The sequence below is a fragment of the Aethalodelphis obliquidens genome, unplaced genomic scaffold (genome assembly GCF_003676395.1).
Source record: "Aethalodelphis obliquidens isolate GAN/ISIS:26980383/991018 unplaced genomic scaffold, ASM367639v1 scaffold28, whole genome shotgun sequence".
Lineage (NCBI taxonomy): Eukaryota > Metazoa > Chordata > Mammalia > Artiodactyla > Delphinidae > Aethalodelphis > Aethalodelphis obliquidens.
The window spans coordinates 1,968,513-1,990,032 of record NW_020837972.1 but is presented as its reverse complement, the minus strand read 5'-3'; the positions used below and the strand labels follow the sequence as shown (position 1 = coordinate 1,990,032).

General features: G+C 43.3%; 1 protein-coding gene across 3 annotated transcripts in view; it reads left to right on the top strand.

Annotated features, from left to right (window-relative positions):
- NF2 (NF2, moesin-ezrin-radixin like (MERLIN) tumor suppressor) overlaps positions 1-21,520 on the top strand; it is a 78,478-nt gene that overhangs the window by 7,695 nt on the left and 49,263 nt on the right. For all 3 annotated transcript variants that reach the window (XM_027124355.1, XM_027124356.1, XM_027124357.1), the window contains exons 2-3: positions 18,067-18,192; positions 20,118-20,240. In XM_027124355.1, the coding sequence (XP_026980156.1) occupies positions 18,067-18,192; positions 20,118-20,240 (249 nt within the window). The remainder of the gene's footprint in view (positions 1-18,066; positions 18,193-20,117; positions 20,241-21,520) is intronic.

The following is a 21,520-nucleotide window of genomic DNA, read 5'->3' as shown; positions in this document are numbered from 1 at the left end:
TCCGTTTTTCTTTCTCAAGATTGCTTTGGCTATTTGGGGTCGTTTGTGTTTCCATACACATTGTGAAATTTTTTGTTCTAGTTCTGTGGAAAATGCCAGTGGTAGTTTGATAGGGCTTGCATTGAATCTGTAGATTGCTTTGGGTAGTAGAGTCATTTTCACAATGTTCATTCTTCCAATCCAAGAGCATGGTATATCTCTCCATCTGTTTGTATCATCTTTAATTTCTTTCATCAGTGTCTTATAGTTTTCTGCATACAGGTCTTTTGTCGCCTTAGGTAGGTTCATTCCTAGGTATTTTATTCTTTTTGTTGCAGTGGTAAATGGGAGTGTTTACTTAATTTCTCTTTCAGATTTTTCATCATTAGTGTATAGGAATGCAAAAGATTTCTGTGCATTAATTTTGTATTCTGCCACTCTAACAAATTCATTGATTAGCTCTAGTAGTTTTCTGGTAGTATCTTTAGGATTCTCTATGTATAGTATCATGTCATCTGCAAACAGTGACTGTTTTACTTCTTCTTTTCCGATTTGGATTCCTTTTATTTCATTTTCTTCTCTGATTGCTGTGGCTAAAACTTCCAAAACTATGTTGAATAATAGTGGTGAGAGTCGGCAGCCTTGTCTTGTTCCTGATGTTAGAGGAAATGGTTTCAGTTTTTCACCATTGGGAACGATATTGGCTGTGGGTTTGTCATATATGGCCTTCATTATGTTGAGGTAAGTTCCCTCTATGCCTACTTTCTGGAGTGTTTTTTTCATAAATGGGTGTTGAATTTTGTTGAAAGCTTTTTCTGCATCTTTGAGATGATCATATGGTTTTTCTCCTTCAATTTGTTAATATGGTTTTTCACATTGATTGATTTGCTTATGTTGAAGAGTCCTTGCATTCCAGGAATAAACCCCACTTGATCATGTTGTATGATCCTTTTAATGTGCTGTTGGATTCTGTTTGCTAGTATTTTGTTGAGGATTTTTACATCTATGTTCATCAGTGATATTGGCCTGTAGTTTTCTTTTTTTGCGGCATCTTTGTCTGATTTTGGTATCATGGTGATGGTGGCCTCGTAGAATGAGTTTGGGAGTGTTCCTGCCTCTGCTATATTTTGGAAGAGTTTGAGAAGGATAGGTTTTAGCTCTTCTCTAAATGTTTGATAGAATTAGTCTATGAAGCCATCTGTTCCTGGGCTTTTGTTTGTTGGAAGATTTTTAATCACAGTCTCAATTTCAGTGCTTGTGATTGGGTGTTTATATTTTCTATTTCTTCCTCATTAAGTCTCGGAAGGTTGTGCTTTTCTAAGAATTTGTCCGTTTCTTCCAGGTTGTCCATTTTATTGGCATATAGTTGCTGTAGGAATCTCTCATGATCCTTTGTATTTCTGCAGTGTCAGTTGTTACTTCTTTTTCATTTCTAATTCTATTGATTTGAGTCTTCTCGCTTTTTTTCTTGATGAATCTGGCTAATGGTCTATCAATTTTGTTTATCTTCTCAAAGAACCAGCTTTTAGTTTTATTGATCTTTGCTATTGTTTCCTTCATTTCTTTTTCATTTATTTCTGATCTGATCTTTATGATTTCTTTCCTTCTGCTAACTTTGGGGTTTTTTTGTTCTTCTTTCTCTAATTGCTTTAGGTGTAAGGTTTTTGTTTCTTGTATTGCTCTAAACTTCCCTCTTAGAACTGCTTTTGTTGCATCCCATAGGTTTTGGGTCTTTGTGTTTGTTTGTTTGTTTTTAAATTTGTTTATTTAGTTACTTATTTTGTCTGTGTTGGGTCTTTGTTGCAGTGCACAGGCTTTCTCTAGTTGTGGTGAGTGGGGGCTACTCTTCATTTTGGTGCACGGGCTTCTCACTGAAATGACGTCTCTTGTTGCGGAGAATGGGCTCTAGGCACACGGGCTTCAGTAGTTGTGGCTCGCAGGCTCTAGAGCCCGGACTCAGTAGTTGTGGCACACAGGCTTAGTTGCTCCACGGCATGTGGGATCTTCCCGGACCAAGGCTTGAACCCGTGTCCCCTGCATTGGCAGGTGGATTTTTAACCACTGTGCCACCAGGGAAGTCCAGGTCGTTGTGTTTTTATTGTCATTTGTTTCTAAGTATTTTTTGATTTCCTCTTTGATTTCTTCAGTGATCTCTTGGTTATTTAGTAGTGTATTGTTTAGCCTCCATGTGTTTGTAGTTTTTACAGATTTTTTCCTGTAATTGATATCTAGTCTCATAGCGTTGTGGTCGGAAAAAATACTTGATATGATTTCAGTTTCCTTAAATTTACCAAGGCTTGATTTGTGATTCAGGGTGTGATCCATCTTGGAGAATGTTCCATGACCACTTGAGACAGAAGTGTAATCCGCTGTTTTTGGATGGAATGTCCTATAAATATCAGTTAAGTCAATCTTGTTTAATGTATTGTTTAAAGCTTGTGTTTCCTTATCACTTATCTGTCTGGATGATCTGTCCATTGGTGTAAGTGAGGTGTTAAAGTCCCCCACTATTATTGTGTTACTGTCGATTTTCTCTTTTATAGCTGTTAGTAGTTGCCTTATGTATTGAGGTGCTCCTATGTTGGGTGCATATATACTTGTAATTGTTATATCTTCTTCTTGGATTGATCCCTTGATCATTATGTAGTGTCCTTCCTTGTCTCTTGTAACATTCTTTATTTTAAAGTCTATTTTATCTGATATGAGTATTGCTGCTCCAGCTTTCTTTTGATTTCCATTTGCATGGAATATCTTTTTCCATCCCCTCCCTTTCAGTCTGTATGTGTCCCTAGGTCTGAAGTGGGTCTCTTGTAGACAGTATATATATGGGTCTTGTTTTTGTATCCATTCAGCGAGCCTGTGTCTTTTGGTTGGAGCATTTAATCCAGTCACATTTAAGGTAATTATCGATATGTATGTCCCTATTACCATTTTCTTAATTGTTATGGGTTTGTTTTTGTAGGCCCTTTTCTTCTCTTGTGTTTCCCACTTAGAGAAGTTCCTTTAGCATTTGTTGTAGAGCTGGTTTGGTGGTAGTGAATTCTCTTAGCTTTTGCTTGTCTGTAAAGCTTTTGATTTCCCCATCAAATCTGAATGAGATCCTTGCCAGGTAGAGTAATCTTGGTTGTAGGTTCTTCCCTTTCATCATTTTAAATATATTGGAAATACCATTTTACCATAATGAGAGCCAACCAGTTGTATGACTAGAATCAAAAAGACATATAGGGACTTCCCTGGTGGCACAGTGGTTAAGAATTTGCCTGCCAGTGCAGGTGACACAGGTTCGAACCCTGGTCCGGGAAGATCCCACATGCCGTTGAGCGACTAAGCCCATGTGCCACACCTACGGAGGCTTTGCTCTAGAGCCCGCAAGCCACAACTACTGAGCCCACGTGCTACAAGTACTGAAGCCCGCTCACCTAGAGCCCATGCTCTGCAACAAGAGAAGCCACCGCAATAAGAAGCCCGTACACCACAACGAAGAGTAGCCCCTGCTCACCGCAACTAGAGAAAGCCCGTGAGCAGCAACGAAGACCCAATGCAGCCAAAAGTAAATAAATTAAATAAATTTAAAAAAGAAAAAAGACATATAGTAACAAGTGTTGGTGAGAATATGAAAAAATTGGAATCCTCATATACCGCTGGTGGTGATGTAAAATGGTGCAGCGACTTTGGAAGAGTCTGGCAGTTCCTTAAACAGTTGAACATAGAGTTACCATATGGTCCAGCAATTTTACTTGTAGGTATCTACTCAAAAGTGAAAACATGTCTATAGAGAAGCTTGTACATGAATGTTTATAGCAGCATTATTCGTAAAAGCCAAAAGGTGGAACAACCCAAATGTCCATCAGATGATGGATGGATAAACAAAATGTGGTCTGTGTGTACAATGAGATATTATTTAGCAATAAAAAGGAAGGAGGTAACAATACATGCTACAACATGGATGAACCTTGAAAACATTATAAGTGGAAGAAGCAAGTTACAAAAGATCATATATTATTTCATTCATATACAAGTCTATTATAGGGATATCTATAATGAAAGTAGATTTGTGGTTGCTTAGGGCTGGGAAATTAGGTGCGGGGATGGGGCACTATAGCTAAAGAGTACAAAGTTTCTTTTTAAGGTGATGAAAATGTTCTAAACTTGACTCTGATGGCTGCACAACTCGGTGACTATGCTAAAAACCATTTACCTGTACACTTTAAATAGGTGAATTTTAAGGTATGTGAATTATATCTCAGTAGAGCTGTTTTTTAAAAAGCAGACTTTGATAAAAGTAAAAAATAATAGACATGACTTTGTTCCAATAAAACTTTCTTTATGGACATTGAAATTTGAATTTCATGTAATTTTCACAAGTGAGGAAATGTTATTAAAATTTTTTCCCTGGCAGTCCAGTGGTTAGGACTGCACGCTTTCACTGCCGAGGGCCTGGGTTCAATCCCTGGTCGGGGAACTACAATCCCACAAGCCACACAACATGGCCAAAGAATAAAATAAAATAAAAAATTTTTTAAACTTAAAAAAAGTTTTCTTCAATCATTTAAAAATGTAAAACTCATTCTTAGTTCTCAAACTGCAGTGGGTTGGACTTGTCTTGTGGACCACAGTTTACTGACCCCTGATCAAAGTTACTATTTGATACATGTTGTGAGAGACTGACCCACAGGGAAAGGAATTTTTTGTGACATTGTTCGGCCATAATTTTGCAATGTTTTTCTTCTTTAAACAGACCCCAGACCCAAAGAGGATGGACACTATTATCAGCAATGTCGGGATTTCTCAACCTTGGCACTGTTGACATTTTGGCTGGAGGGTTCTTTGTGGTGGGGACTGTCCTGTGAACTGTAGGATGTGTAGCAGCATCTCTGGCCTCCACCCATTGGATTACAGGAGCACCTCCTACCTTGCCCCAGTTGTGACAACTGAAAAATGTCTTCAGACACCGTCAACTGTCCCTGAAGGCAAAACACCCTCCTCTTCCCTCCACCCTATCCTCCACCACATTGAGAACCAGTGGAAGGAATAATAGTAGTGATATTCAGAGAGACAGACTGGTACAACATACAGCCTGTCAAGCTTTAATGTACACATAAATAACCTGAAGATCTTGGTAAAATGCAGATTCTGATTCTGTAGTTCTGTGGTTGACTGAGAATTCTGCATTTCTAACAAATTCTCGAGTGATGCCAATGCTACTGGTCCAGGGACCACACTAAAGTAGCAAAGCATTAGTAGTAGTTAAAAAGTAGTAGTAGAGGGCCTCCCTGGTGGCGCAGTGGTTAAGAATCTGCATGCCAATGCAGGGGACACAGGTTCGAGCCCTGGTCCGGGAAGATCCCACATGCCACGGAGCAACTAAGCCCATGAGCCACAAGTACTGAGCCTGCGCTCTAGAGCCCACAAGCCACAGCTACTGAGCCCGTGTGCCACAACTACTGAAGCCCGCATGCCTAGAGCCCATGCTTCACAACCAGAGAAGCCACTGTGATGAGAAGCCTGTGCACTGCAACAAAGAGTAGCCCCCGCTCAGTGCAACTAGAGAAAGCCCGCGCGCAGAAACGAAGACCCAACGCAGCCAAAAATAAAATAAATAAATTTATAGAAATAAAAAAGGTAGTAGTAGAAAGTGCACAGGCTTTGAAATAAGACAGACCTGGGCTTGAATTCCAGCTAAACTACTTAAAGCTTGGATAAGATACTCAAGCTCTCTGAACCTCAGTATGCACATCAGTAAAATGGAACTACTATTACTGACCCTGCAAGGTTGTTCTAAGGACTCATGGAATGCTTAGTGCTGGGCAGAAAGGAAGGGACTATAGTCAGCCTAAAGCAGGAGGCTTGGGTCACCATGGGCACTGACTGACCTGTTGTGATTTGTCCAGCCATCGTATCTCATCAAACCTCAAATTTCCAGTGAAAATACCTCTTTGTAAACCATGTTCAAATATTCTGTCGAAAGTAATGGTAGTTTGATTTATGATGATGGAGAGAACTCTGAGAAGCCACTAGTCTTGCTCTCCTGCTCTATTTTTATGTTGTACATTAACTGAGCAAGATACTAATGCGAGAAGATGCTAATGCAAAGATGCATTTTGAAGAAAAGAGAGATGGTACTTGAGGAATTCTTGGTTTTATTGAGGTCAAATGTAGGTGGCTTTCTAAGAAGGACTCAAATTCAGAACCAGTGGTAGTTAACATACGAATCATGTTAATGATGCTAATCATTTCAGACTGCAGAGATAGGGGGAAACATCTCTTTCTTGCACCACTTACTGCATTGCATAATTGGCTTGATGCTGTGGAGGATTTTTCCACTTGAAAGATTTGATAGTTGTCATTTTGAGAAAGTGGATGCTGAATGTAATTTGCCAGGAGGCTAAACGGTTTTGTTACTTCTTTTCTAGGTAGGAATTTTACTCTGACAATTCAATCTATCAGTAAGAAGAGCCAAATATGAAAAATTTCTCGAACTTGAGTTGTAAGAGATCCTAATACCATCTTATATCAAAACCAAAGCCTTCTTCTCCTGTTTGTTGGCATCCCAATCATTTTCACATACCCAAGCACAATTATGATTGGATTAAATACCAACATTACAGATCATTCCAGCATACAAGTGGGCATACAGTGGTCCATAACGGGCGAAACTTTCAAAAGGAGAAGGCAGAACAACTCTGGTGATTTCAGTAAGATGTTAAATCCTAGACACCCCAAGATTGAGGCAAATGATTCCCTTCCAGGATGTAAACTCCAGGAGGGAGTTCAAACTGGTGTTTGAACCCTGGCTTCTCCGTGGAGCTCTTCTGTGACCTTGGGCAAATCTCTTTTTTCTCCCAGGCCTCAGTTTTTCCACTGTAAAACAGGGGGAAGAACTTGATTTCAAAGACTCTCAGCTTCGCATCCTATTTTAGGTGATCTGGGCAGAAGAAGCTCATTGTGCAACTTTCTGTTTCATATTTCCTCCTTAGGTAGGAAGTCATTTCAGGGTTTGAGCATGTAGGTATGAGAAAATCTGCTAGAGGACAGAACAAATATTGCTTAGGGAAAAGAGCCAGCATCCTGATGGGGTAAGTTGGCTTAGGTGGAAGGAAGACCCACCACTGCCCCCGTCTCCCTGATGGATCTTAGACTTACCTCTCTAAACCTAAATACTATTATTCTAAATGAGAATAATAGTATTCGAGGTAGACCTTTACAGGCACTTAGCCCAGGGCCCGACCATAGTAAGCACTTGGTAAACATTAGCTTCATATCATGAGTTGGGAGTGTGAGAATAAAGAGGAAAGGTCTCATGCTAGAGGCACTGTAAATTTTCTCCTTTAATCATCTCCTTCATTTTCTTTGAATCTTCTTCAGATTATCCATGGCTTTGTAATTATAGACCCTCTAGACTCCACAATTAGTCTAAATATAGTGAGCTTTACCTTATGCCATATACTTAAGGATCTTCTTTGTAATATGCTCTATAAATGGTCTCTATTTAGCTTGATGTCCACTGTGATAGCAGGATTCTTTTCTGATTTCTGCCATGCTTCATTATTCTCGATTCCTTTGTCCCCCATGTGTCATTTTGAAATTTTTCTCTTTTGTTTTTGATGACTTCTCCAATTATTCATGCTAGTTTTGCATTCTTCTCCAAGAACATTTTTGGTGCTTGTTTATTCTTAATTTCAGAAGTTAAAAAAGCATTTGTGGTCTTAAAAACCCAGAATTGAGTTTTCTCAGAGCTGGTAATCATTTTAGCCAGCTGATGACGAGGCTTCTCTGGTTTGTGACAGGATGATGTGTTCCATCCTCCTGTCTGTGCTTTGTCTGATTTAGATTCTAAGTCCACATGTTTTAGTACTTTTTAAAAAAATTTTTAAAATTTTTGGCTGCGTTGGGTCTTCGTTGCTGCGCGTGGCTTTCTCTAGTTGTGGCGAGCAGGGGCTACTCTTCATTGTGGTGCGCGGGCTTCTCATTACAGTGGCTTCTCTTGTTGTGGAGCGCAGGCTCTAGGTGCACAGGCTTCAGTAGTTGTGGCTCTCAGGTTCTAGAGCGCAGAGCTCAGTAGTTGTGGCTCACGGGCTTCGTTGCTCCGCGGCATGTGGGATCTTCCAGGCCCAGGGCTCGAACCCATGTCTCCTGCATTGGCAGGCGGACTTAACCACTGCGCCAGCAGGGAAGCCCGCTTTAGTACATTTTTGTCAAGCAAAAATTTATTACCAATTTAGTGCTGATCTCGGGAAATCTTCAGTCACCTGTGCTGAGTTGAGGCACTTGTCCTAGTTCAGGAATCACTGCGACACCACTAGGTGGGGTCAGAGCACATCATTTCTAAAGGAATTGGCCTTTTTCCTCTCCTTTTTTTGAAGTACTTTTAAATATAAATTACAATTTTCACAGAGTCCAGGGCAGGAGGAGTTAATCCACTGGGTAACACTTAGTCATGGGTGGTGTTTCAGAGTCTGTTCATTTTACTTCATGTTTAGGCATTTGAAATTGAGCTTTGTGCTGCCAGCACTGAATTTACTATTGTTTCCTATTCATAGCTCTCTGCAGAATTCTTATTCTCAGTGTTTGAAACATTTTTTTTAACATCTTTATTGGAGTATAATTGCTTTACTATGGCGTGTTAGTTTCTGCTTTATAACAGGGAATCAGTTATACATATACATATGTTCCCATATCTCTTCCCTCTTGCGTCTCCCTCCCTCCCACCCTCCCTATCCCACCCCTCTAGGTGGTCACAAACCACCTAGCTGATCTCCCTGTGCTATGCGGCTACTTCCCACTAGCTATCTGTTTTACATTTGGTAGTGTATATATGTCCATGCCACTCTCTCACTTTGTCACAGCTTACCCTTCCCCCTCCCCATATCCTCAAGTCCATGCTCTAGTAGGAAACATTTGTAATCATTGGTAATTGCTGAATATCAACAGCATGCTTGGTGCTAAAAAACTTGTATTTTTCATTAGCATGACAATCACCATTTTTGTTGCATTAGAGTTCATTATTGTAAGTCAACTCCTGATTATTAGTAGTAAGGAACATGATTGCAGTGGCAGTACCTGCGTAAGGGAAAGTAGAAAGCACACAGAAATTAAGTGTTAAGGGTCATTGACATCCCCCAAAACGATTTTAAGATATAGAATGGGATGTTAAAGGATTAAAAGAAAATGATTATAGCAGTGAAAAATACTCCACGGTTTATACAAAACCATCTCAAGCTCGTAGACTCAGAGGGTATTAATCCTGCAAGCCCACTTGATGAGTGTGGAAGCTGAGACCCAGAGAGGTTAAGCGACTTTCCCAACACAGCGGGTTTGGGTGTTTCATAGCTATTTGACAAGGCCATGATTGCCCTCATGTTGTGAGTTAAATTCCAAAGATAGAGATTGTCTTCTTTACTTTGGAGGAATTGCATTGCTTTTATAGCATATAACTATTGTTTCTTTTTGCTTTGTCATCTGTCAGCTGACTGTCAAAGCTTCAAGCCTCTCATCTTTTTTCACAGCATTATAAAATTTGGGCCTTGCATGGGGGCACAATTGATTGACAGGTGAAGAAACTGAAGCGCAGTTGAGCTGTGTGGCTCACCCAAGGTTGTGCGTGGTGGACAGGGGAGTTTAGGACGCAGATCCCCTCTCTGGGCTCACGGCCGCTGCTAGAACCTGTCTCCGCTAAAGCAGGCAATGTGCCAGGAGCTGCAAACATAAGAACTTTTCTCCCCCCAAAAAATCTATAATCCATTTTGTTTTGAAAGACTTCTCAGAGTTTAAAACCTCCGTTTTGTGGCTTGCCGAGGCGCTGTTATCTGTTTCTTACTGGTCTCTTGTTCTGTGGAAATTTTTCTTGGTTGGCTTTTTGAGATTTAGATTTCCTTGCCAAGGTATTTTTAGAGAGTGGAGATCAGTATGTGTCCCCAAAGGGGGCGGGTATATACCTTCAGGCCCAATTATGCAATTAGAATTTTAATGAGGAGTGTCATAAATTCTTGCTTCATTGCAATCATTACCTAGAAGACTGTTCTACTCAGAAGGCTCAGCTTAGGTATCATCATCATTATCATCAACATCATCAGCCAACCACAAGGATTTGTGAAGTGGCCACAGATTATACAGCACTTGTGTGGGTCCTGGGAGACTTAGAGAGAGAGAAAGAGGAAAGGAGAAGGGGAGAGAGAGAGAGAGAAAGAGAGAGAGAGAGAGAGTGTGAGTGTGTGTGTGTGTGTGTGTGTGTGTGTGTGTGTGTGTGTGTGTGTGTTAGCCCTTGTCTTCAAGGAATTTATGATCTGCAGAATTGCAGGAAGGACAGGAATCTTGGGCAGAGACAGACACCTCATTTTTCCGTGTATGTAAAGTACATACTAACTCACATATCTGGTATTGTATGCGTGGGAGGGAGACAGTGATGAGATAAAGAAGGAATCTTAGAAAGGTCTGGTTGTGGGTAACTACAGGCATGTAGGTTTGCTGACCAGGGAGGGCAGAGGCTGCCTTGTAACAAGGCAGAGCAGTTGGTTGGAGGAGAGAGGAAGTAATTGGTGGAGGGCCTTGAAACCAATGATTTAAATAGATTCAGCATACTAACAGCGATGATTGGAGGGCTGGGAGAGGAAAATTACTTGCTGTGGTTGATTATGGCAGAAACTGACAGGGCAAGATTGGAATTGAGTTTTTTGTTTTGTTTTGTTTTGTTTTGTTTTTGCAAAAAGGAGGTTTCAGGTTTGTGAGATTTTGTGCAGATCGAGATAAGGGATTTGGGGGTCGTGATTGGTAGAGCAAAGAGACGAGTCTCTTTTTTTGGCTAAAATCTTGTTTCTATTTGGAGGGTCTCCTTTTCCCTCAGAAATAATGGCTGATTAGGAGTGGTGTGTGTGTCCTTAACCACGACAGGAAACACAGACATGAGACACAGAACCTGCTTCCATGGTATGAGTCGGGGAGGGTCGGTTTTACACCCCCATTTACTGCACTCTTTTATCCTCTTTGATTAACTGGAATAGATTTTTTTTTTTTTTTTTTGGAATAGATTTTAATGGGACTCATTATTCACTACTGCACAGCAAAATCATTTTTATAACTCTTTCCATTGTGTTTATCTTGTAAATGGAGGTGTTTGGCACCTGTTTTTTCAAAACAGACCAATGAAAGTTGTATTTAGGTTTGGATCCAGCACATCAGCATCTTAAATTCTCAACTCTTCTCTGAAATCAGTTCTCGTAGGGCAGCCACGACTACAAAAGTCAATTAGGGGTGAACGTGGAGAGGGGAGATCACAGCCCTCCTTGCTCTTGCGTTCCCGAAATCACGATAAACACGCTACATGTGTCCTGAGCCCGGGGAGGTGCGGTCCCTTCTATTGCTCTGTCTGTAAGGGAGCTAACCTTTCAATAGTTTTTATGGAAAATGCTGGGGCAGCTTGTGAACTAATTAGAAGAAACCCTGATAAGTGAATGCCGGGTCTGTCCGTCGGTTCTCTTTCCTCTTCTGTGGAGTAGACAGCCAGTCAAATAGCATCTCTTGTGTGGCTGATAATCCTGTCCCCCGACATCTATGAAATGGGATGTCACTTCTCTGCTAGCTTCTCCAGGTCTGAGTCTTCTCTGTAAAGCTGAAGTTTCTCTGGGGCTTCTGATTCTCAGGCATTTCACACATGGCAGCCACATTCGATTCTCTGCACGGCCCAGAGAAAGCAGTGCGAGAAATGCAATGCGAAGGCTGCCAAAGCCAAAAAAACAAGTGGTAGTTTTAGGGTTGTGAGTCTAAACCTGGCCTGTTGTAAGAAGATGTCTCAGACGTTATTCAAAATGCTTCCCTGGTTGATAGACCCTGATTGGTCCTGTAGGTTATTGGTGCCAGTTGCTTCCAACAACAGAAAAGTGCTGCATTCCAGCTACGTTCCTGCTGCAGAGCCTAAGTGCTTAGTGCTATTTCCTTAAAACATTTGAGGTTGATAAATGACAAGCACTTCACTCTGGGTAAAGCTCATAAATCCAGCCCCTACAAAAGATAACAAGCTGACAGCACTTAGTCCTGTTTATAAAGTTCATACACATCCATCTGTGATAGAGGCATGGGATGGATCTGGGAAATAACACCGCAGCCCGTTAAAGTAATGCAAGAACACAGCCACGATGCAAGACGTGCCGTGCACCCATACTCCCTGCCATTTGCCCTGAGCTTCAAGGGCATCTGGAGGCCGAGGCCCACAGAGCTGGAGCCCACACGCCATGGAGTCCGGCTCCTTCCTGCAAATCTCCTTTCTCCCTCCCTCCACCGCTCCTTTTCTGCCTGCAAGATGAGCCCCTGCCTCGTCGCCTCCCTCCCTTCACTGGGCTGAGCAGAGGCGGGGGTGAGGGGGTATGTGGAGCAGTGGAACACTTGCCCCAGGGCGGAAGAGATGAGTTCAGGTGAACATTTCATCAGCACCAGGGACTGTTCTCTTTTTGGCAATCTGTTCGGGAAAAATGACAAACCCTCCAAAAAGGCCTGCAAGTAGCATAAGTGCAAAGCCTGAATGGCTTATGTGCTAGCAGGTATCAGAAGAGAAAATGTTTTAATAAAAAAAGAAACACGAGACTCATCCCACTGGTCGTGGCTCCTTAGAGACGTGGCAGGTATTGTTCAGGGGGGCCTGGCCGCTCAGAGCAGGGACTGAACGACCCAGGCCCTGAGTGGCTGTGGTGGGTGCGAGCTGTCACACGCTTGGGGCTGAAGCCATGTACACAGTACCGCACTGAACATTCAGTACTGCAGATAGGACAGTCACGCTGCTTGTCAGATACCAGAAGAACGCAAAGAGCGTTCCTTCACTTGACAACAGCCTGGACCCAAGCGGCAGACATGCTGTTCCCTCCGGCTGGAGTGACCTCTCTTCCTTCAGCCCCTTCACCAGAGGACCAGCTGCTGCCTGGCTTTTGAGACCCAGCTCAGACGGCATCTCCCCAGGGAAGCCACTCACCCCACAGACCCCCAGGCCCGAGCTGCGTTCCCTCAGTCCTCTGTTCTGTGAGCATTTGCCAGGTTGCACTTTCCTTATCCGTTCACCTGTCTTCCCCATCAGCCGTGAATAGGGACAGCGTCTTGTCCCAGATTCATCATTCATCTCTGGGGCCAAGCGCAGTGACTAGGATGTAGTGGGTGCTCAATAAATGTTTGTCAAGTGAGTGATGGCTCGGTTAGCACGATGAGAATTGATGGTGCCCTTTCTGATCTGCCATCCATCATGCGTGGAGTGGAACACAACTGGAGGCTTTAAACGATGCCCCTTGAGAATATAAGAAGAGGCGGGGTTAGAATGAGTAATCACCACCTTTTATTGAGTATTTACTGTGGCACCTTCTTAGGCTTTTCAAATGTACAGTGCACTTAATCCTGAGATCAATCTGCTAAAACAGGTTCTGTTTATTATCCCTGTTGCAAAGCACAGGGAAGTTCAATAACTTGCCCAAGGTCACACAGCGGCAGCACTGAGATTCATACCGATGTTAGATAACCACTGTTTCTCTCTGCCTTTTAGACTGGTTCCTGGAAGGAATTAAGCCCTAATCTTCGGAAGCATCCATCTTATGTAATGATTTAGCTTCTCTCCTGTACATCTAGAATGGTACGAATTATGTTCCATCCTAGGGAAAAAGGAGAAAACAGCCACTCAGACAGCTTTCTGTGGTTTCACACGACAGGTCAGAGTTAGGAGACAAAGAATTGGTTTTATTTATTTATTTTTTTTCCATGCCATATGGCTTTCGGGATCTTAGTTCCCCAACCGTGCCCCCTGCAGTGGAAGCATGGAGTCCTAACCACTGGACTGCCAGAGAATTCCCAAGAATTGATTTTAGATGGTAGTTGAAAGTATAGCAAGTGTTCCCCAGCCTCTGTTCCCCAGCCAAACTGAACTACAATACTGTCATTTCCTACAAGAACCATCTAGACCTCTAGACCTTCGCATATGCTCTTCCCTCTGCCTGTAACACACTTGCCTGCTCTCTCTTCCTTCCCCAAGGCTGGTCTTCACTTGGCTTCTCTTTCCCACCAGTTCAGATGCCATTGCCCACCCGTTCAAGAGAGAGGGTCCCTCCAGTCCCTGATGTCCCTGTTGTGGCACTGGGTGCTATAGTGCTGACCACCACACCCGGAGCTGATTTGTGTGTGGGGCGAGGGGAATGATTATCTGTTTCTGACAGGTTCACACCCCGGGCCTGTTGTCTTCTGTCCCCCATTTATCCCCTGCACCTCGGCTGGTGCTCGGACATAGCGTGTGTTCACTAAATGTTTGTCGAAGGAGTGGACGAATGGGGGTTCGTTTTGCTTTACACTTTTGAGCCTCGGGTTTTGAAGTGGTCAAGTCTGTTCTGTCACACAGCCATCGTTTGCCATGTCTTGTGTGTGCACACTCGGCGGGTGCTGTGGGGAGTAGAGAGATGACCGGCGTTGCTCTTGTTCTGAGGTGCCTACGATCTAGGGAGATGCTTAGGTGGTCACATCACCTTCCCACATCAGCACAGCGCGGTGGACCGGTGATAGAACTGGAGGTGGGTGTGCTTATGCTCTTGCGAGTCAGCAGCACCAAGGAAGCCCCATTGCAACCCAAGACCTCCCATCCTCAGGGTGTCCCAAGAACCACCAGGAGTAACTGTGACCGGTGGTTCTTGTTTGTGAAGAAGTAGAAACCCAAATTAGGAAGACTAAGCAAGCCTCATACATTTGGGGAAGGCATGTTGAAAAGTGCACCCTCATGTAGGTAACAACACATTGGAGGTTAGATTTAGCCCAAGAGAAAAACTTAATGACTAAAAACTAGAACACTTTATTTTGTAAATAGAGCTAAGACTTAAAATCAGGTGTATTTAGGACATCTCTACTTGGTTTCCTCAGGCACCCTATCTTGCTTTGTCTAGAACTTAATTACTCATCTGTTTCCCTCAAAACTTGCTGCTCCTGCTTCTCCTGTCTTCCATCCCTCCTCTACTGGAACCACCTGATGCTCAAGCCAGGAATTCAGATGTTTCTCTTGATGCTTTTCTAGTTCTCAGGCTTTCTCTCCTTCGCACTGCCTTCATCAAGGTGGGAGTTGGCCTCCCTTCTGCCCTTCTTGATTCCAGGCTCCTTTCCTCCAACCTGTTGTTAGTGCACATTCTAGAATGCAGGTCTGATCCCATCATTCCTCTGCCTCTGGGTATATGGAGAGTCCTGGTCCATCCCCACCAGGCCCACTGAGTTCAGGCTGTCTGTTTCACCTCTGCCAGATGACATGCAGTTCCCTGTAGAGATCATGACGTTTGTCTGTTTTTAGACTTGTTTCCTTTTCTCCTTTAACTAATTCTCCCTTGTTCTTTAAAGCTTTTTCCAACCTGGGTCGTTACTTGAGTCTTCGGCAGGGAACATTCTTCCAGAATTTCACATCCTCAGTGTCTAATATTGCTGGGCACATAGGATGTGCTGTGTAATGCTTGCTGAAAGATTAGCTGAGAGGATGGGGAGTTCCCTGGTGGCCTAGCGGTTAGGATTCCAGGCTTTCACTGCTGTGGACAGTGTTCAATCCCTGGTCGGGGAACTGAGGTCCCACAGGCTTCGAGGTGCAGCCAAAAAAAGGATTAGATGAGAGGAAGCAGAGGCTTTAATTCACATTGAGCTGTAAAGGAGCAATAAATACCGGGCTTTTCTGAAAATGGGTTTTGTTTTAGGGTGGGAGAAGAGTGTTAAGATACCAGTTACTTACTGGAAAAGGTGGCTGGGGAGTGCTGGAGGAGAGCAAGATGAAAGGAACCCCACAGAGCAGAAAAAGAGGTGATCTGGGGGGTTGCCTACCTTAGACCACCAAGAAGAAGGCCAGTTGTCTGCTGTAGCAGGCTGCCAAAGAATGTTTCCTTATACAAAAAGGGGACAGGTCTACTGTGGGTAATTAATTACTCAGACTCATTTCCAATTTGACATCCTACAATTCTTAAAGTTGAAAATATAAGCCAGGCATTCTGAATCGGTGTGAAAAAATTTCCCCTCTCTTCACTTTATTGCAAGCTCCATAGTAGCAAAGACATTGTCTCTGCATTCAACAGAGATAATTTTGCATTTTAGAAACAAGGAAGTAAAAAACTGCATTAATACGAGATTATGTTTGAGAATTTAAGCTCCCAAATCAGGAAATCCACTCAGCATTCTCTTGGTAGCTCTCGTTTAGATGCACCACACACCCACTTGCAGACAGCCCCTCGTGCCAGAGCCCGCCCTGCGGTGGCCGGGAGTTATGGCGGATTGGGGATCATTACCTTGATCTTCTTGGCCCTTGGGTATTTCACTTCTCCAAGTTAATGTGTGCTCTTAAGTGTTACATTATCTTGTAGCAAAGTAGTCATTTATAATTTATATACTATGTACTGGCTTAAAATAGAAACAAGAGGATAATCAGCATCCTGAAGCTCCTAGTTTTCCAAAATAACATTTCTTCAGTGAAGTCCGCCTGTAGGAACTAAAACCTACCGTGAATTAAAAAACCCTTTGTCCCAGTGTCAGACTGGGACACAGGTGTGCCAACAAGCATTATTAAGCCTTACAAAAGGGGAAGATCATCTTTTAAAATAAAACATTTTATTTTATTTTACTCAAAATAATTTCTAAAGAACTCAACCTTTGTAGTGTTGCAGGGGCCCCACTGAAGTCACAGAGAGGGGACGGGGGCAGGGCTAGAGCGTCTTTTGGAGAAGGACAAAAGCTAGTCCATATCTCCACCCTGCGTCTGCTGCAGTTTCGGTGTGCTTCCATCTAGGCTGCTTCTTTGCTCTTGGACTTTGAGTATACACACGGAGAAGGATGGGCTTTCCTGTTGAGTTCCTCGTAGGGAACACGCCGTCCATTCACATATATTAAAAATAGAAGGCCTGCTTGAAAAATCCTCTAGAATCAGGTTTTAGCAAACACCAATCAGATTTTAGAGGTCTAACTTATTTTTTTTCCTTCTTGCTTTTATAAGAAGTCTCTGAACCCTGAACTTTCCCCAGTTCCTTTTCATTGTGCATCTTCAGCGTGCCAGGACCTTGGGTGGAAATTTCTAATGAGAGCAGGAGACGGACAGACGCCCCTGCAGTCAGGTGGTCTTCCTCTTCCGATGTCTGGTGACCTCGTATTTGAATCCACCATCTGTGCCCACCATCTCCGTGATGTGTCTTGTGCTCATCCCTGTACGCAGGTGTCCATTTGAATGTCCACCTGATACTTGGGAGCCACTGACTGGGGTCGAGGCCAGCAGCCGCTATGGGTGGCTGCATCACGGGTGGCAACATTTACTAAGCTCCTGGGTATTTTCTTCCCCTATTATGATATTGAACCTGCTTTTCTGGCCACAAGATTGAAGAGATGAGAAATGGGTTTAGCAGCCATTGCTTCAGGTCCTTTTGAAAATGAGGCTACGGGATTAGCACACTACAGTATATTCCTGTCTGTTTGTCCCCTGGGTTTCGATACAAGAGTTTGGAGGTGCTGCATGTGGCTGTGGGTGGACACCTCCTCTTTGGCCTTGGTTACACATCATGATGGGGAGAGACCCGTGATTGGACTGGCTGGTCTCTAGTGGTTCTTTTTCCCCACGATTTGTGACGTCAGTTACAACTTCGTACCCTATGTTGCGTTTTAAAAAAAAATCAAGTAAAACTAGTCTTTATATTTTAAAAAGCTAGCCTTTTATTAAAGGGCAGAGTCATGATTAAAAAGAAAATCAACAAGAAAATCTTGAGGAAACGAATGTCTCTAGAAGCTAACCTTGGGTTAACGGGAGAAGCTTGACTCTTAAATGTGGACGTTATTTACCAGCTTTCCTAAATTGGCAGCTTTGGGCATATTAAGATCTGTAAGGAACTGTCCAAGGGAGGTATTGTGTATGCTTTGCAGTGATTAAGCCATTAAGCTCTAATTATTATTTTCCCACTCATGGTTTTGTGTAGGAAGGTTTACAATTATTTAGGAATTCTGTGCTCCTCAGCGATCTTAGCGTCATCCCCACCTTTCAGAACCTGAGGTGGGGGGAGCAGAGAAAAGGTTTTCCTGCGAGCAGATTACCACTTGGGCTCAGCTGTCTTCCCCTGTTGGTTTGTTCCCTTGCAGATGAAGTGGAAGGGGAAGGACCTGTTTGACTTGGTGTGCCGGACCCTGGGGCTTCGGGAAACCTGGTTCTTTGGCCTGCAGTATACAATCAAGGACACCGTGGCCTGGCTCAAGATGGACAAGAAGGTGGGCCCAGACCCTGATGACACCAGTGGGGCTGGCATGGGCTCTGGATTTCCCCTGAGCATGTGTCTAGCTTATTGCTCATCATGGGGCATTATGGGTACACAGCATTGCGGAGGAAGTTATACGGGACAGGATGCGGGCCTAGGGAGGCCCCGCCCCTGTTCCTCACCGGCTACCCCGGGGCCTGCAGAACCACCCAGGACTGACCAGCTGCCATCCCTGGCTTCTTCCTTGTTGTCACCGGGTGTCACCTGATTGCTTCAGGCTTAATGCCATTCTGTTGACTGAGCCATGAGTTAGGCTTCGTGGATAGAAATTACTATTGTATTATCGTTTTGGTTTTTTTTCCCACAATTTATGTCTTTGAAAGATTTTCTTGGGGCTCCTGTTCTTTAGGGAATGTTTTAGAGTATTTTTGAGAAACACCATGACCCAACTCAATTTATTCATTAACATGATCTAAGGAATAGAGTGCCCTGGTTCCCGCGGTGAAGGAAGAATGTCTATTTTGTTCTCATGATATTCTGGGGCTTCTGAGGCCTGGTGTACAAGTCTGGACTCCCAGCAGTTCTAATGTGGCTTAGAAATGGATATTGCCTCGGGGAACTGCCCTCTGCGTGGGTTCTTATGTGCTCACAGAGACGCTGTCACCTACTTACCTGCCAACCTATCCATGGAGACGCTGAGAGCAGGGCCGTATGTTTTAGTCAGTGACTCCTAAAAGACCCCTGAATCTCTGAGTAAGTCAGTGTCTCATTTTTACCCCCAATTACCCCCTGCAATTGCCTACCTCATTCTATTATCTACTACTTCGCATGATAAACAGTGAAAGCCTCCCGTCTTCTACCAGTTTGACTCTAAACTCAGGCGTTCAAATTGTGTTTACATATGTACGCAGTAATCTGACTCTTCACGTTGGGGTCCCTGCTGGTTATAAATTTCACATGGTAATTCCCAACGATCATGAATGTCCAAGTGCTGCCATGCCAGCGAGAGCGTCCTAGATCAGGTTTATTTTGAACCTCTTGGGCACCACGACCAGGAATTTGGGCAGGAGCCTGGAGAGTTATCTACCAAAGACAGCAAAACCTTCAGTATCATTTTGTGACTCTCGGCAAAGTAAATTTGAAATCGTATGAGTGTTGGCCAAATGGATATTAGATTGGGGGCCTCAGGAGCCATGGAGCCTGCTGCTCAAAGGAAATAAATTATGACACATGTTAATGGAGCCTTGTAGCCTGTCACATGGCATGTTTATGTCCTGAGATGAAATTCATTCTGGAGAGCAGATGGCTCAAGCTTTCCAGTGGGTGGATGAAATTGTTAGAATATTAAAGGCAGAGTGGTTTACTGGCTGTGCTCAAGTATTTCGTGGGGCATCTCTAGAGGTTCCTTGAAACAAAGGGTTGCCATGATGGACGTGTTTTACTTTTGTTGCTCAGTTAATGTTTAGATGCTTTCACAAATATTTAGTTCATCATCTCTAAGCTCCATTCCAGTATGGACCTAAATGTTGTAGGTAGTCAGCAAGACAAAAGAGTAAAGGAAGATTCCACTACTTGAGAAAATTAAAAAACCTTCAGCCTACCGTAAAGGATAGTGCCCAAGGCCTTTGAGTTATAAATTTCTAGTTTTTAGCTATCTCTGTGGCCTTGAAAACATTTGTGCCTGAATCATCTTAGCTCCACTCACCACTTGGGGATATTGATTAATTTGATTAATTCACCATGTGAAGTGAATGTTACCTCCTGTTATAGATGGCTTTGTGAATGCTTCAAACTGTAGAATCACAACCTTTGGGAAATGTGATAAATTTAGAAGGGAGAAAAATGTTTATACACTCCCTGCAGAAGGTCCTTTGATGGTGGCCTGGGAGGGAGAGGGGCGAAACTAGCTTGTTTTTCTTTTGCTCTGTAATTCCGCAGGTGCTGGATCATGACGTTTCAAAGGAAGAGCCAGTCACCTTTCACTTCCTGGCCAAATTTTATCCTGAGAATGCCGAGGAGGAGCTGGTTCAGGAGATCACGCAACATTTATTCTTCTTGCAGGTACCCCTTTCCATGCTACCCCCCTGATCTTGCGAGAACCGCCCCCAGGGGTAGCAGCAGAGGCAGCCTGGGCCAACCCCTCGGATTTGACCACAAATGCCTCCACATTGTGAAAATGTTCTTCCTCTGGAAAGCCAGTCCCTTTGGTTCTATAATGAAAAACAGTCTTCAGGACAGAACTATACTTGAGTGATGATAATTGGCATCAAATGAAATTGCAAAAGTATGATGGCGAAAGAACACATACAAGTAGCTCCCTAACTAGAAACATCTCTGAAGATGGCTCCTCACTAACTTCGAAGTACTCAGTAGTTGCCCAGGAAGTCTAAAAAGAGAGTCTTGCAAAGAGTAGTTCTTCCAGAAATTTAAAATCTGCTCTCATGAAGGCAGGACTTCAGAACTCCAGTGACACTTGGTAAATCCCACACACATGGTACTTCAAACATCATGTTTCATGCCACTCTTTGTCTATATTGCCTTATTTTCCACCTATTCCCTCATTAGACTGTAAGCCCCTTTAAGGCAAGGCTCGTTGAGTGCACGGTGAGCACCCTGTAAGTAATTGTTCCACCGAATTGAAGAAATTAGGAGATCCATAATTATAGGTTCAAAGACAGCTAGTTGACCATCTAGAGGTGCAGCTAGGGGGACTGGTGTGAGGATGAGAACCTTGTCAGTTTTGCTTGTGTTCCTACTGCTCGCTCAGAGCACTTTCCGAGTTTCACGGTTAGTTATGGTGCTTGGCACTGGAACGGCTGGTGTGTCCACCATCAGTGACGGAAAAGACCCTAGCAGGGCGTTAATTACATGATTGCCCAGACGTACACATATAGCCTGGCCTCCTATAATTAGTTTGAGCCTCAGATTATTGCATTAAGTAAATATTAAGTTAAATGTAATAACCCCCTCCAATAATTTCTCTTGCACAAAAAAGTTTGCCAAAAAAAGTGTGTGTGCTTGTATATCCCCTCTCCAATATTTTCATTGCAAAGGGAAGCCCTTTTAGTTTTTCTGTAGTGCAGCTTAAAACCGAAGGATTAGAAAGTTGCCCTGCTTTGAATGAAACCACAAAATGACCTCCTAGGCCCCAGAATGTCCTAGCCATATAGAGATGGCTTTCTTGTAAGCAGTGCCCATTCTCCATTTGACTTTGGCTTAATTTCCCCTCCTACTGAAATGTTGGAGCGCTTTCATGGCTGAGCAAGGCAAAATTTACTACTTTTATGAATCTGGTGACTGCTGACGTCTGTGAAAGAGAGCTGGCTTTCCCGTTGTGTTTA